General features: G+C 43.9%; 3 protein-coding genes and 1 non-coding gene across 5 annotated transcripts in view; all 4 read left to right on the top strand.

The window, feature by feature from the left end:
• Positions 1-13, top strand: part of trnav-cac (transfer RNA valine (anticodon CAC)) — a 73-nt gene extending 60 nt beyond the window's left edge. The window contains exon 1 of the tRNA in view: positions 1-13. This exon is cut by the window's left edge and continues 60 nt beyond it. This is a non-coding gene — a tRNA (tRNA-Val).
• Positions 14-605: 592 nt separating this feature from the next.
• On the top strand, positions 606-5683 carry LOC142885686 (hepatitis A virus cellular receptor 2 homolog). 2 transcript variants are annotated; one of them, XM_076022388.1, is made up of 8 exons: positions 606-931; positions 1098-1214; positions 1621-1965; positions 2122-2196; positions 2291-2352; positions 3228-3312; positions 3427-3454; positions 5128-5683. In XM_076022388.1, exons 2-8 carry the CDS (start codon positions 1181-1183, stop codon positions 5267-5269), a joined length of 771 nt encoding a protein of 256 aa, XP_075878503.1. In that variant the 5' UTR covers positions 606-931; positions 1098-1180; the 3' UTR covers positions 5270-5683. The 2 variants fall into 2 exon arrangements, with proteins under 2 accessions (XP_075878503.1, XP_075878502.1); XM_076022387.1 differs by having other exon boundaries at positions 3225-3312.
• A 3064-nt stretch (positions 5684-8747) lies between these two features.
• On the top strand, positions 8748-11155 carry LOC142884327 (T-cell immunoglobulin and mucin domain-containing protein 4-like). Its single transcript, XM_076019839.1, has 3 exons — positions 8748-8844; positions 10656-11029; positions 11147-11155. Exons 1-3 carry the CDS (start codon positions 8811-8813, stop codon positions 11153-11155), a joined length of 417 nt encoding a protein of 138 aa, XP_075875954.1. The 5' UTR covers positions 8748-8810.
• Positions 11156-14148: 2993 nt separating this feature from the next.
• LOC142884326 (hepatitis A virus cellular receptor 1 homolog) lies at positions 14149-16004 on the top strand. The gene is made up of 5 exons (XM_076019837.1): positions 14149-14563; positions 14895-14969; positions 15071-15138; positions 15263-15350; positions 15435-16004. Exons 1-5 carry the CDS (start codon positions 14149-14151, stop codon positions 15440-15442), a joined length of 654 nt encoding a protein of 217 aa, XP_075875952.1. The 3' UTR covers positions 15443-16004.
• Positions 16005-16403: the final 399 nt, after the last annotated feature.

Below are 16403 nucleotides of genomic sequence, written 5' to 3'. Positions count from 1 at the left end.
CCGGGCGGAAACAACTTTTTTTTTTCTTTATATTTTTATTTAGGCAGTCTGTCTTAAAACACAATTTATTTACACAGAACTTGTGTAATTTTTTTTTTTTCTGATTCAAATATTTTCCTCTATTTTTCAGTCTTCCCGGGGAACGTGAGCATCGCGGCGTGTTCGCAGGTGTTCGCGAATAATAAAACTTCAGTTTTATTATTAAACTACAATGTCAAGATCAACATCTATAAAGGTCCCTCCAACACCCAACCGCACTCAGACAATATATGTTTGACTAATAACATCATGGCATCATTCAGTATTATAGCCTCTATTTGTGAGTAACGTCAGGTATGGAGTTGTACTTCAATCCGCCGCTGGAGGGCGGTATTTGTCCACCCACCCGCTCGGTCTTGACAGCTGATTTTCTAATCAGCGGGATTCTCAATAACGTCCAGCAAGCTGTTGTTAACTGGTGGATGTATTTTGTTGCATCGAAAGGTTGTTATTTTTAAGCAGGAAAAAGAAACAACAGCTGTTTGAATGATCATGTCCGTCCATTGGCATGTCACATTGTCAGTGTCACATTTAACAGGGTTGATTTTTTTTTAAAAAAAGTGTTTATTGTATGAAATAATAAAACAAAGCTCAAACAAACAAACAAATGTACTAATATTGAATTGTGACTGAAAGTTGGTTAAAAGGAAAGGCCAAAGCAATCCAACATGCTGAGGAGGCACACAAAGCTGCAGACATTACTGAGCGTCTTGACCTTCGAAAATCTTCATGAAGTGAAACTCAGCGAGGAAGGAAGCCAGACAAAAAGGCTGTGTGGTCATCAGTATCCTCTGCACAGTGTTCGACAAACACATTTCCTATTAAACACCATCAAGGATCTGAAGTGAAACTTAGGGTCGTGTTGAACTAGCCGAGCACTTTGACGAATTTGGTAAGTAAGGCTTTTCACTGATTAAAAAAAGCTGGTCAGATTTTTCAAAGTGCTTTTTGAGAAATGTGCAAAAAAATTAGATGTGGTTGTGTGTTTTCAATATTTGTTTATTTTCTCTGTCAAAATGAAACTGACGTGAAAAGCGATGACATTTTTTTTTTTACAGCGGGCGCTAGTGTGCGTGTGTCAGTATCTGTGGTGAGCGGGTGTGTGTGTATCTGTGAGAGAGTCATTGAGTACTGATTCATCATGAAGATCACTGTGCTGCTCCTGCTCCTCACAGGTAAACTCAGACTTTAAGTGTTTTTTTCCTGCTGACAGCTAAAAGTCTTTACGTTTGTTTTAAGTTGCCTTTTTTTTTGCCATCTTATTTTTTTAACCTGCCATTTGACTTTGTGTGTTAACACTGTGATGATGACGGTGGTGACGACACGTATGTTCAGATTTTGACTGCGTTCACAACATTCGCAGAAGCACGTTTACAACGGCGAGTTTCTGTGATGTACTTTTAGACCTTTTAGAATTTTTTTTCATAATTGTGGAGAAAGTCTTTTTGTGATTAGCAGCATCAGGTGAAGCTGGCGGATGTTTTCAGTCAGAACCAGACAGTCTGACAGTGACACGCTCACCTGCAGCAGCAAAGCCCTGCTATGATGTTTCTGCTGACCGGACTCTCTTGTTTCCTGCAGTCTGTGAAGGCAGCAGCAACAGCACAGTCGTTGGTCAGGTGGGTCACAACATCACTCTGCCCTGCACGTACGACATCAAGCACTATGGTTCCCTGTGGATGTGCTGGGGTCAGGGCCAGATACCAAACTCTGGGTGCAACAAGCAGCTGATCGCCACTAATGGGGAGGCGGTGACTGACAGAGCTTCCACCAGGTACCAGTTACTGGGCAGACTGGACCAAGGGGACGTCTCTCTGACCATCTTGAACGTCACAGAGGCGGACAGCGGCCAGTACGGCTGCAGAGTTCAGATACCAGGCCCGTTCAATGACCAGAAACACCAAATTCAAGTCATCGTGGAGACAGGTGAGAAGGCCTCCAATCCCGTCTTTGTTTTCTGCACTTCGTCTTATTGTGAAACTTTGGACACAACCTGTGTACAACCTGTACACATCTGAGCAATCACGGCCACATGTGTGCCCACCCCTCCATGAATCAGACCGTCACAATCTGCCGTTTCAGCCGTACAGACGACCACGGCGACGACGAAGGGAGCGCAGACAGCCACCGAGCAGACAACAGCCAATCACACAACAGGTGCCACATCACATGATGCCTTCAGAGTCAGCCTGACACTCTGATCCACTGACGGCAGACCGACTGATTCTGCTGGTTCCTCCTCTCCCTGCAGCCCAGCTGACTTCCACAGAGAGCCACACAACTTCCTTCCAGAGCAGCAGCACTGAAGCTATGGTGATGGAGCGCCACTTCCTGTCTGACTGACCCTCTGTTCATCTGCCTGCCTGAAATAGAATTCACTTTAGTGCTGCTTACCATTCCTAGATGACCTGGGTTCAAACCTCAAGAGGTTGGAGTGTGTTCAGTCAGTGCTGATATATAAAAGAAGCCAAAAGTAAAATGATCTCACTGGTGTAAAATCTATGAAGTCTTCGGAGGTCCTGACTTGCAGCACGTGCACTGTTCCTCAGCCCATTATCACTCTTCCTCTCTTCCAAAGAAATAGCAGAAATGTTGATGATGGCAATCTTCAGTCTCAATAGCCTTTTATCTGTGCAGCTCCTGAATCAAGTCTAAAAAGTTATCCACGTCATCTTAAAGTAGGAGGGTTATGTTAGGGCAGCTGGACTTAAACAACTGGTCTTGTTCGATCTTGAAGATGTTTCACCTCTCATCCAAAAGGCTCCTTGGTGAGAGGCGAAAAGCACTCTTCAAGGTGAAACAGCTTATTCCAGAAGCCTTTAGAATGAGAGGCAAAACATCTTCAAGATCGCAAGAACAAGTCTAGTTGCCCCAACTTAACCCACCGACATCTAGTAAAAAATGTTTTACTTTCCCAAATGTTATTTCTTTTTTAGCTTGCAAAGTCTTTCCAAAGTGCAGCAGCGTCTGTATTTGCTTCATTAAACAACTGAAAAAGTATTGCAATACAATACAATGCAAATTCTAAATTGTTTCCTTTCAAATGCCTACACAACTAGATGCTAACAACTTAGCTTGTTGTGGCAAACGACGTAGCTTGTAGTGGCTAACTAACAACATTTGCCAAATGTCTGAATATTCAATCTGTTGCGCTTTATTTAAGTGTTGGTGTGTTTGTCTGTCAGCAGCAGGACAGCAAGCTGACCATGGCCCTGGTTTGTGGCGTGTTTGCTGTGATCGCTGTGCTGACGGTCGTCGGACTGGTCATCATCAGTAAGTCGCCAAGTCAAAGTTACACTTTAAGATCAGGAGGAAGTCTTCATTCATGATAGTAATTCTGTTTGTGTGTGTGTGTGTGTGTGTGTGTGTGTGTGTGTGTCCCTGCAGCCAGAAGAATGTTGAAACACTGGAAAAGGTAGGTTTCTCAGTAAGTCTCATGAGTTGATGAATGTCAGGTTCAAACCTACAAAGTATAAAAGAAACACACAGGAGTCAGTATATCTTTCTCGCGAGGAGAGCAGTGACGGAGGGCAACATCAGTTACTGTCCATCTACCCCACTCTGAAGTGCCGCCGTATGCAAGCCTCTTTTTTTATTACCATTAGGGCGGTTCCTGGTTACATGGGTTGGGTTAGTCTAAGGTTGGATGATAAGACATAGGTTAGTATCAAAACATGTGGTTTCTGCTGTAGAGCTGAGCCTGGAAAAAACAGGTACCAGCTGTATCCCATTTTGCTACACCATCTTCTTCTCCCACGTTCCTCTTTACGTCATCACGAAGAAGACTTGGTACAATTGGCCTCCCAAGCCGAGTGCGGTCAAGCTGTTCCTTGACTCCCTTGCAAGTCTTCCCTCCGGCCTCCTTTGTTTTTCACCTGTGGAACGTCAGCTCCAAAGCTGTGGCTATTATATTTTATTTGCAGTATTTATAAGTATATCATATATAAACATATCGTGAGATAAAATATAAAAGCATCTTCAAGCATATCATGGGATACAATATAAAAGCATCTTTATCTTTCTCTAACAATGAACATGTTTTTCAGAGGATGTCAAGTTAGGCAGGTTTTGAAATGTCATCGGTGTGAAGCAGGGCGTTTGTGGTCACTGACAGGCTGTTGGAACAAACGTCTGCAGCTTCCCTCCGATGATAAGTCAGACCTCAGGCGTGCCATCAGCGCTCACCAGTCAGCAGTTCCGTTCGTCAGGGTGGGAGATCCGTCCTCAGATGGCCAGCGCCCTCTGCTATATTTCTCGTAACTGCAAAGAACCCACAAACCACACGAGAAACAGCAGCGACCAGCTGAAAGATATGACTGTCGAACATCACTGTGATTGCCATGAGACTGGCGGGAAGGATACGAGATCCTCGGTTGCTGCTTTATAAACTTCTAGTCACTGTCAACCAGTAAATAATTAACTGTGACTGGGGAGTCCTCGTTAGCCTGGTAGCATCACTTTAATAATGATTAGCGTGTGAGAATGTCAGTCAGCTTGACTGAGAAATCAACTGCTTCATTTCGGCAAAAACCCCAAAAAACAAAAGTGGAATTCAGAACTTTTTTCTCTTCCTATTGGCTCGGCTGGCGGTTTGTCTTTGTCAGCTGATATTGGTTCAAGAAAAGGGGAGGAAAACCTGGGTGAACCAGAGTCTTGGAAGTCTCTTTTTCACCACTTTTCATGGAAACGTGACAGGAAACATGACAGAAACTCTGACATCTTGTCAGTTTCCTCCCCAAGGTCATGTGACATTCGAACTGAGAAGGCACAAAGTAAATGTCACACCGCCTTGAAGACCAATGAGAATTTTTTTTTTTTTGCTTGACAGCTGTGATCTGCAGCTTCTGGAAACCGCAACAGACAGCACTGGCGCCAGTTATTTGCAGTTTGTTTAAAACCAGCTCAGTTAGGTCGTCAAAAGTAGTTCAGCTTATTACTTCACATTTTATAGTTCACCAATACTCAAATTTTCACTTCCTGAACATTGCTTTGTCGGAACGTTCAGCAAAGGAAGAGAATCACTCAAAGCCTGATGATGTTCTCATAGCTAAGGCATCACTTCCTGCTTCCTGTGTTTTTTTTTCCCAGCCCTCGGTGGCTGGACAACCAGCTCCATTTCACATCCAGCTCATCCACCCTGCAGCTCCAGAGACAGAGCTCTGTGGTCGACAACGTCTACCAGGTCTACAGTGCAGAAGATGATGGAGGAGTGTATGAGTCCCCCCCGTGATGAGGATGGAGCAGGAAGCCGGCTGGGAAGAACAGGAAGTGGGCTGTTGGTTTCTGACAGGATGAGAGATGAAGGGATGAGTTGTTCAGTGTCACTCACTCCTCCGTCTGTGAAGTTTGGGCTGGATCCTCTGAGCGGAGTCTCCTCATGACGTCACTGCTGTCATCACATCCCTTAACCTGCAGCTCATCGTCATTGACCTCTTTTCAAGCAAACACCTGAATGTGCCATTGGACTCAAACTTCTGATTCATATTTATCTTCATTTAATCTGTCGATAAAGTTGCAGTGGCACCACTGACTTGACACCTGAAATGCTTTTTTTCTCATCCATGTGAATTAAGTTCATTCCACTGTGCGTCTGTCTCTCTCGTTTCTTGTACATGAAAATAAAATATACATTGTTGTGAATTTCCTTCTGTGTGCATGTGTGTGTGTGTGTGTGTGTGTGTGTGTGTGTGTGTATGTGTGTGTGTGTGTGTGTGTGCGCATGTTTACCGAGGCGCCGCAGTGCAGCGGCCGAGCACTCACAAATAAGATTGTTTCCACTCTTCTTCTTTTGTGGTGCTGGCTCAAAAATACTATTATGACCCTCACAGAGACAAAGGGTGAATTCCAATTCCTGAAAAAAATGCACGCTCCGGCGAGGTGCAAGTGCTGTCCCGAATCTCAGAACGTCAAGTTGAGGGACAAGTTCAAGGGCTGTATCGCCCTCAATATTGAGATTTTCCGGCACCACCCTTGGCAGTAAGGGCTACCCAGAAGGCATTGCGTATTTTCACCAAGACATCTTCGAAAAAGATGGCGATGTAAAAGCGAGCTACAAATGGAAGTATTTTCTTAGTTAATAAAGATAAATATTATGAAACCCTTGTATTGTCTTAGTTTAAGACTTTTTTATGGATTATTGACATCGTTGTTGCGTAACATTTTTCTTTTTTACTTTACGAGGTTTGTCAGCCGGACCGGCGGTCCTGGCTTCACGTTACTTGTGTACCTCGTTGTGTAGCGAAGGAGGACTTCTTCCTTTTTCGCCGTCTTCTTCTTTTTCCCTTTTTCTCCTTCTTCTTCGTCGTCGTCTTCTTGACAGACTGGACGTAGCTTTGGCGTAAGGCCGCCCCCCACAGTCTGAAGACGTAACTGCACTTAAGGGGTGTCCCATTTCTAAGTCACAAGATACCCTTACACTTATTTTTGAGGGCCAAGATCGAGGGCCAAAGATTGAGGGTTAAGGGCGAGGGTTGAGATTGAGGAGTTAAGGGAGGAATTGGAATTGGCCCAAAATGTTTCATCAGTGGCGATGCCTAATAGGGCACTGATGGTGGTACTCAAGTGAGTCATAATTCGCTCACTGCATTCACTTCAAAAATGTAACGTTCTTCTCTGTTAACCAGTTCAATATGTGTGTGTGTGGGGTGCGTGTGTGTCTTTCTGTCAGAGCAGCCGCAGCCAGTGGTCGTAATCCTCAGAAAATGATGAGTGGTCGTCTGGGATCTGTGACTGCTGCGACGAGCCCAGAGAGTGTACAGTACGACTCAAGTGTCACTCATTCTGTTTGTTGTAGCTTCACATCAGAACGCACTCGTGTGTGTGTGTGTGTGTGTGTGTGTGTGTGTGTGTGTGTGTGTGTGTGAGAGAGAGAGAGAGAGAGACATTACACAAGATGTAATAATTTAGTACGCCTGTAGAGGGCGCACTCTGTCCACCCAAGGTCCGGTCTTGACATCAGACTCCATCTTGGATTGCTCAAAACACAACGTATATGACTATAACTGCACAATGTATTTGGAATTCTGTCAACAAAGATAGACAAAAATCTAAAACAGTTACATCAATTTTCTATACCCGCTTCCTCCTGCACTCAGGTCTGCTGGAGTCTATCCCAACTGTCATAGGGCGAAGGCAGGGTGACACCATGGACAAGTCGCCGGTTCATCACAGGGCCACATGGAAAGACAAACTACCATTCACACTCACACACCTCAGGAGAATTTATAGTTCCCAATTCACCTCACAGGCATGTCTTTGGACTGTGAGAGGAAGCCAGAGAACCCGGAACAGCTTATTCTGCCATTGACTCTTCTTTTGGCTGGATTGGATGATTGAAATTTGAAGAAACAAAATATATTGGCAATTTAACAATTTATTCTTTTAACAAGCAAGAGCCTCAGTAGCTTGTGGAAGAACCATACACAGCCACAACAGCCTGGCATCTCCTCCTCATGCTGGTCACCAGCCTGGTCACACACTGCTGTGGGACGGTATCCCTTTCTTCAACCAGCATTTGTAGCAACATGGTTGTGTCGGTCGCTCTGGCACGAACCAAGCTGATCCCACAAGTGTTCACTGGGGTTGAGGTCAGGACGGCCGGCAGGCCATTCCATCCTCTCCACTTCCAAATTTTGGAGGTAGTCTCTGACAAACCTCGCTCTGTGGGGGGGCGAGCACTGTCATCTCGGAGGATGGAGTTTGGTCCCAGACGGTGGAGATATGGGATTGCCACTGGTTGCAGAATCTCATCTCGATGTCTCTCTGCATTGGGATGATCTCCAGTGGTGACAAGCCTTGTTTTTCCAGTGAGGGAGCAGCCACCCTACACCATCACACTGCCTCCGCCAAAAGATGTTACTCTGTCGGTGCAGCAATCAGCATAGCGCTCTCCACGTCTTCTCCACACTTTGACCGTATGATCCAACTGTCATAGGCAGAATCTTGAGTCATCACTGAACATAGCGTTCCTCCACATGTTCAGGCACCCGATTGGCAGCACCCGGGGGTACCAGAAGCTTAAAAAAAGAGTCAATAGCAACAGCAGAATAAGCTGTTTGACTTGGCAGAGAGGATTTGTCACATTTTTCATGGGCGCAACCCAGATACTTAGCTCTGCTGCTCACCCCACAAATGCATGTTCCTTACAAGTGTGGCGCCATTTAAAAGGGGAAATAACAGCCTTTCCAACAATATAAGATGTATTTCAAAGAAGCATTGTCACAAGAAAAGAAATATCCTACCACAAAAATGTCCTTACTTTTTGTGTTACGTTTGTATCGAGAATTTATATAACAAAACACAAACAAATAAACAATTGAATAAATGTACTAATATTGATTTATGACTGAAAGTTAAAGAAAAAGAAAGAAACGATTGAAACAATTCAACATGTTGAGGTGACACACAAAGCTGCAGACATTTCTCAGCGTTTCGACCTCTGTACAGCTTCATGAAGAGAAACTCAGGAAGGAAGGAAGCCAGACACACAGGCTGTGCGCTCAGTGTCATCCAGCAAAAGTGTCTCTTCTCGAACCCCAATCAAAGGAATGTTGAATAAAGTTATGATGGTCACAGGGCAGTTTGGTAAGTGATGAGTTTTGTCTTAAATAATCTGTGGTGATAATTGATATCAGAAGAAAACGTGACCTAAAAACAGATTTACATGAAAAGTGATGGCATATTTTCCAGCGAACGTCTGCATGCATCTATATAAATGTGGTGTGCAGCTGTCTGTGTGAGTCAGAGTCAGTGACTGTGAGTATTGGTTCATCATGATGACCACCGTGCTGCTCCTGCTCCTCACAGGTAAACTCAAACTTTTATATTTAACTGCTAATGGCAAAAAAAAGTTTATGTTTTTTCCAAGCTTTTGTTTGATTTGCTGTTTCTCTTGCTGACTTTGTGTGTTTAGGCTGTGCTGATGATGGTGGTGATGACACTTATATTAGTATTTTGAGTACATTCACGAGATTTACAGAAGCATGTTTTACTTCAACACATTTCTGCTATTTTTAATATCAGCCCTTTTTTTTTTGTTTGTTTCCGTAAATGTGGAGAAAGTCCTTTTGTGTTTCGAGGCATCAGGTGTTTGGTCAGAAGCGAATTCAGCCTCCGAAAGCAGTGCCTCCAGATATTCCCTCAGATTCCAATTCCAGAATACACCTTCTCTGAACAAATGTGCAAAGCCAGAGCCCCCACCTTTCATCTCGATCTCCTTCCCACCTCCCTTGTCTGCCATCTCTCCCTTGACCACCAACATAATTAATTCCTCCCTCACCACTTTCACTGTTCCCTCCACTCTCAAAATGATTGCTTTCATATCATTCTGGGAAAAATCTGTGCTCATCCATCTGACCGTAATAGAATAGAATAGAATAGAATAGAATAGAATAGATGACCTTTATTGATCCCACAGTGGGGAAATTTGTATAATTACAGCAGCAACTGTATAGTTCAAAATATTGTGAATTATATTACTTAAAAGAAATAAGGCAATAAAAACTAAAAAAATAAATAAAATAAAACCATCTCCATGAATTTCAAAAGCAATGCACCGAAACTGCCCTGGTAAAAATCACCAAGGACCTCCTCTGTGTTGTCGACTCCGGACTACTTTTATTTGCCTTTGTCACCCACACACTGCTCCTGGACTGCCTAGCTGCAATTGGAATCCCTGGTGCTGCACTTGGTTGATTCATATATGACCGGCAACAATTTATGCAATTAAGGGCCCGTTTACACAGAGGCGTGGTTAATTAAAAACGGCAAAATGCTTTATCGTTCAGCTTTGCATTACAGGAAGCCTGTGTTTTAGCTGGAACCACACAGACCGGAACACACCGCACACTTTTCAAACGGTCTCCTGGGTGGGAAAGTTTAAAACGCTGCTCTGTCCGGCTTTGCATAGACTCCGAAACCGCAGAAAACTGTATTTTTTGGAAAAGATAATGTCATAGACGACTTGTCCAGGGGGTCACCCTGCCTTCGCCATAAGACAGCTGGGAGAGGCTCCAGCAGACCCCCGTGACCCTGAGCTCGGGAAGAAGCGGGTATGGAAAATGAATGAATGAATGAATAATGTCATAGACCAGACCCCACCTCACAACCTGAGTCAGAACACAACAACAACAGAACTACTCACAACAACAACAAAGACAGGCAACAGATCTGTGTTGCTGCCTGAAATCTTCTCCACCGCAACAAGCAGCAGCAAATAATAGTGGACAATTGCACAATAACATGGAGATCATGGACTGACCATGTATTGAGTGCCAAGTGAAAATAAATAGAAATAAAGGGATTTGCAAACCTCCGGTTTTCCTTTTCTATTTTTCTTCTGGGTAGCTTGACTGGTATGTTGAACCAAAAAACTCTAAATGTCCAAAATGTCAACGGCCTTTGACTGGCAGGACTCCCAGTCAACGTTATCATGAAGCTTTAAGGCTTTGTATTTTTACTATTACAACAACAACTACTGCTTCTGCGACTACTACTACTACTACTACTACTACTACTACTACTACTAATAATAATAATAATAAATTGACTGTCCAATAGTGACACACTCAGCAACAACTGTCATATTTCTGCTAACCGGACTCTCTTGTTTCCTGCAGTCTGTGAAGGCAGCCGCAGCAGCACAGTCGTTGGTCAGGTGGGTCACAACATCACTCTGCCCTGCACGTACGACATCAAGCACTATGGTTCCCTGTGGATGTGCTGGGGTCAGGGCCAGATACCAAACTCTGGGTGCAACAAGCAGCTGATCGCCACAGATGGGGAGGCGGTGACTGACAGAGCTTCCACCAGGTACCAGTTACTGGGCAGACTGGACCAAGGGGACGTCTCTCTGACCATTTTGAACGTCAAAGAGACGGACAGCGGCCAGTACGGCTGCAAAATTGAGATACCAGGCCCGTTCAATGACCAGAAACACCAAATTCAAGTCATCGTGGAGACAGGTGAACCGATAACCACCGAGCAGATACCTGTCTGTCACACAGCAGTTAAAACATCTCACGGGTCAGACTGACTCTCTGTACTACTGGCATCAGACTGCTGATTCAGCTCTATTGCAAACCTCTGTTGATTCCATCTCTCTCTGCAGCTCAGCTGACCTCTACAGAGACCCACACAACTTCCTCCCACAGTAGCAGCAGCAGCAGCAGTGTTGAGGCTGAGGTGACAGAGGTAACAACAGCATCTGTTGTTGCTTTATTTTAGTTTGTTGTTGCAAACACGCATGATTTGCCAAATGTCTGAACGTTCTTTCAATACATTTCTACAAGTGCTGGTGTTTTTGTATGTCAGCAGAAGCCCCACTGGCTGGCCGTGGTTTTGATCTATGCTTTAGTTCAGTTGATGGTTATGCTGGCAGTCGCCGGACTGATCATCATGATCCGTAAGTCACCAAGTCAAAGTTACACTTTCAGTTCAGGGCGAAGTCTTCATTCATGATGGTAATTCTGCTTGTGTGTGTCCACAGGCAGATAACTGGGCTGGTTCTAGGCATGGGCAGGGTTGGGGCGGGCCACTCCTCCGGGCCCAAAGTGCTTTTGCGGTCATTCGGAATTCAGAGTTTCTCCTTTTCCTCTTGACTCAGGGAGCAGTATGTCTTTGTATTTTCCCTCAGTGTGAAGCTTGTGTAGGCAAAATCTTTATTAGAGGACTTGTTTCAAGAAAACATGGCCGTGAACGTGACGCAAGTGATGCTGCATGAAGAGAAACTCTGACATCTCAACTGAAGGTCACACCACCTCGAGCGCCAGTGAGGTTTTTTTTCTGTTCTTTTTTTGCAGCTGTGGTCTGCAGCTTCTGGAAACCACAACAAAGTTCTCTGCACCAGTTATTTTCCAGTTTGTTAAAAGTTTGTCAAGCTAAGTTATTTTGGTGTTAAAAGTAGTTCAATTCTCTACTTAAAAACATTTCATAGTTCACTAATATACTAATTTTTACTCTCTGAACATTGCTGGTTCATCAGACAAGAATCACACAAAGCCTCAAACAGATTCAAGGATTCAAGAATTCAAATCACTTTATTGCCATTTCATGTGAAAATGACTGGAACATGCTTTGACGTTACCATGTGCAGTGCCATCAAACAAATAAACACCAAACGAGATCTAAATCAACAAATAAACAAAGACAGCCCCCAGCGGCTGTGGTGGCTGGACCACCAGCTCCACTGCAGCTCCACTGCAGCTCCAGTGCTGCTCCATCATCTGGTGACGTCACTGCTTTCTTTGCATCCGTTAACTTGCAGCTCCTCACGATTAACCTCTTTACAAGCAAATATCTGACTGTACCAGTGGACTCAAACTTCTGATTCATATTTATCTTCACACCCTGGACAAGTCGCCAGTTCATCGCAGTGCCACGTAGAGACAGACAACCATTCACAATTACACACACACCTCAGGAGAATTAAGAGTTCCCAATTGACCTCACATGCATGTTTTTGGAGTGTGGGAGGAAGTTGGAGAACCTGGAGAGAACCCACGCAGACACAGGGAGAACATGCAAACTCCACACAGAGAGGATCAAACCCATGATGACCTTTGTGCTGTGAGGCAACAGCATTAATCACTGCACCACCGATAATGACTGTATTTAAAATGATTTCTTTACTCTGTCCTCTATATTTGCTTTTGTTATTTGTTTCAGTGACTATTTTGTGATTAAAAAAAAACGTTACAAATAATACAAAAGGGGTTTGAGTAATTGTGTCCGTCCATTGTCAGCTATCTTTAGCTGGGTTCTTTAACATATTGAGTATTTATATAACAAAACACAAACAAATGAACAGTTAAATAAATATACTCATATTGATTTATGACTGAAAGTTAATGAAAGAAAAGACTAAAACAATTCAACATGTTGAGGTGACACACAAAGCTGCAGACATTTCTCAGTGTACACTGTACATCTTCATGAAGAGAAACTCAGGAAGGAAGGAAGCCAGAAACCCAGGCTGTGTGGTCATCAGTGTGAACCGACAAAATATTACAGTGTTAGAAACACAAGTCTCTCCTCAAACCCCAATCAAAGGAATGTTGAATAAAGTTAAGATGGTGGCAGGGCAGTTTGGTAAGTGATGAGTTTTGTCTCAAATGATCTGTGGTGATAATTGATATCAGAAGAAAACGTGACATAAAAATGAAATCTTCGTACAAAGGGCTGACATAATTTCCAGCAAATGCCTGCGTGCAACTGTTTTAATGTGGTGTGTGGTTGTCTGTGTGAGACCGATTCAGTGAGTGTTCGTTCGTCATGATGCCCACCGTGCTGCTCCTGCTCCTCACTGGTAAACTCAAACTTTGATATTTAACAGCTATATATATAAATATATATATATATATATATATATACATATATATGTGTGTGTGTGTGTGTGTGCATATATGTATATATTTATATTTGTACAGTATATTCTTATATGTATTTATTTTTTTCAAGCTTTTGTTTGATTTGCTGTCTCTTGCTGACTTTGTGTGTTTAGGCTGTGCTGATGATGATGGTGGTGATGACTTATATTAGTATTTTGAGTACATTCTCAAGATTTACAGAAACATGACTTACTTCAACACGTTTCTGCTGTTTTTACTTTCAGTATTTTTTTTTTTTTTTTGTTAGAGCTGGCAACAATTTGTGCAATCAATGGCCCGTTTACACAAAGATGTGGTTCACTGAAAATGGTAAAATGCTTGATGGTTCAGCTTTGCATTACAGGAAGCCGGCATTTTCATTGAAACCACACACTTATGAAAACGGTCTCCACGGTGGGAAAGGTTAAAACGCAGCTCTGTCTGGCTTTGCGTCAACGCCGAAAGCGCATAAAACTGTATTTTTTTGAAAAGATTATGTCATAGACCCGCTCCCTCACAATCTGAGTCAGCCTTGAGACACAGCCAACCAAAAAAACTAAATGACCAAAATGTCAGTGAACTTTGACTGGCACGACTCCCAGTCAGCGTAAATATGGAACTTTAAGGCTTTGTATTCTCACTACTGCTACTACTACTGCTACTACTGATAATAATAATAATGATGATGATAATAATAATAATAATAATAATAATAATAATAATAATAATAATAATAATAATAATAATGTCCAATAGTGACACACTCAGCAACAACTGTCATATTTCTGCTAACCGGACTCTCTTGTTTCCTGCAGTCTGTGAAGGCAGCCGCAGCAGCACAGTCGTTGGTCAGGTGGGTCACGACATCACTCTGCCCTGCACGTACGACATCAAGCACTATGGTTCCCTGTGGATGTGCTGGGGTCAGGGCCAGATACCAAACTCTGGGTGCAACAAGCAGCTGATCGCCACTAATGGGGAGGCGGTGACTGACAGAGCTTCCACCAGGTACCAGTTACTGGGCAGACTGGACCAAGGGGACGTCTCTCTGACCATTTTGAACGTCAAAGAGACGGACAGCGGCCAGTACGGCTGCAGAGTTCAGATACCAGGCCCGTTCAATGACCAGAAACACCAAATTCAAGTCATCGTGGAGACAGGTGAGAAGGCCTTCAATTAAAACATATCTTGCACCTTCACAGGAGAACAGAAAAACAGATCAAACACTGCACTCAACTCAGGTGGTAAGATGCCCACTGGGCACTGATGCTTTATAGTCACGCACCATCTCTGCCTGGACAGGAAACAGGTGAATATCAGCCAACCAAACAAGGCGCTCATTTGACAAACAAGATGGACAGTTTTCTTCTTTACTTTCTGCACTCCATCTAATTGTGAAACTTTGACTCCACCTACTGTCACCTGTGCACACCAGTGCCCACTCCTTCATGCATCAGACTGTCACATTCATCTGTTGCTGGTTTATTTCAGCCATACAGACGACCACGGCAGCAGCAACAGGAGCTCAGACAACCACCGAGCAGACACCAGCCCATCATACAACAGGTACAACATCTCATGGGTCAGACTGACTCTCTGTACTACTGGCAGCAGACTGCTGATTCAGCTCTATTGCAAACCTCTGCTGGTTCCATCTCTCCCTGCAGCTCAGCTGACCAACATGACTTCCTCCCACAACAGCAGCAGCAGCAGTGTTGAGGCTGAGGTGACGGAGGTAACAACAGCATCTGTTGTTGCTTTATTCTAGTTTGTTGTTGCAAACACACATCACTTGCCAAATGTCTGAACGTTCTTTCCATACGTTATATACAAGTGCTGGTGTGTTTGTATGTCAGCAGAAACCCATCTGGCTGGCCATGGTTTTGATCTTCCTCATAGTTAAGTTGATGGTTGTGCTGGCGGATGTCGGACTGATCATCATCATCAGTGAGTCACCAAGTCAAAGTTACACTTTCAGTTCAGGGCGAAGTCTTCATTCATGATGGTAATTCTGCTTGTGTGTGTCCACAGGCAGATAACTGGGCTGGTTCTAGGCATGGGCAGGGTTGGGGCGGGCCACTCCTCCGGGCCCAAAGTGCTTTTGCGGTCATTCGGAATTCAGAGTTTCTCCTTTTCCTCTTGACTCAGGGAGCAGTATGTCTTTGTATTTTCCCTCAGTGTGAAGCTTGTGTAGGCAAAATCTTTATTAGAGGACTTGTTTCAAGAAAACATGGCCGTGAACGTGACGCAAGTGATGCTGCATGAAGAGAAACTCTGACATCTCAACTGAAGGTCACACCACCTCGAGCGCCAGTGAGGTTTTTTTTTTTGCAGCTGTGGTCTGCAGCTTCAGGAAACCACAACAAAGTTCTCTGCACCAGTTATTTTCCAGTTTGTTAAAAGTTTGTCAAGCTAAGTTATTTTGGTGTTAAAAGTAGTTCAATTCTCTACTTAAAAACATTTCATAGTTCACTAATATACTAATTTTTGCCTTCTAGACATTCATTGCTGGTTAAAACGGTCATCAGACAAGAATCACCCAAGGCCTCAAACAGATTCGAGGATGATGTTCTCATAATTAAGGCCACGAGCCCAGAGAGTGTACGGCACAAGTGTCGCTCATTCTGTTTGTTGTAGCTTCACATTAGAACGCATGTGTGTGTGTGTGTGTGTGTGTGTGTGTGTGTGTGTGTGTGTGTGTGTCCTGGTTCTGGTGTTGTCTCTGCTTGGCCTGTAAGACAACCAAAGCTCACGGTCAATGTCTCTTTCTCCCCCTACTGGACGTTTGTGGCTGCGTCCGTCCAATCGCAACGGCGATGAGTGTCACTTTCCCGCTTCCTGTTTTTCAGCCCCCAGCGGCTGTGGTGGCTGGACCACCAGCTCCACTGCAGCTCCAGATGCATCTGGTGACGTCACTGCTTTCGTTGCATCCGTTAACTTGCAGCTCTTTGTGATTAACCTCTTTACAAGCATATGTCTGACTGTGCCAGTGTACTCAAA

Source organism: Nelusetta ayraudi, unplaced genomic scaffold (assembly GCF_046127955.1).
Source record: "Nelusetta ayraudi isolate G7.1 ecotype Tasmania unplaced genomic scaffold, CSIRO-AGI_Nayr_v1 ptg000011l, whole genome shotgun sequence".
NCBI lineage: Eukaryota > Metazoa > Chordata > Actinopteri > Tetraodontiformes > Monacanthidae > Nelusetta > Nelusetta ayraudi.
The sequence above is the reverse complement of the archived record's forward strand: the minus strand, read 5'-3'. Positions and strand labels throughout refer to the sequence as shown.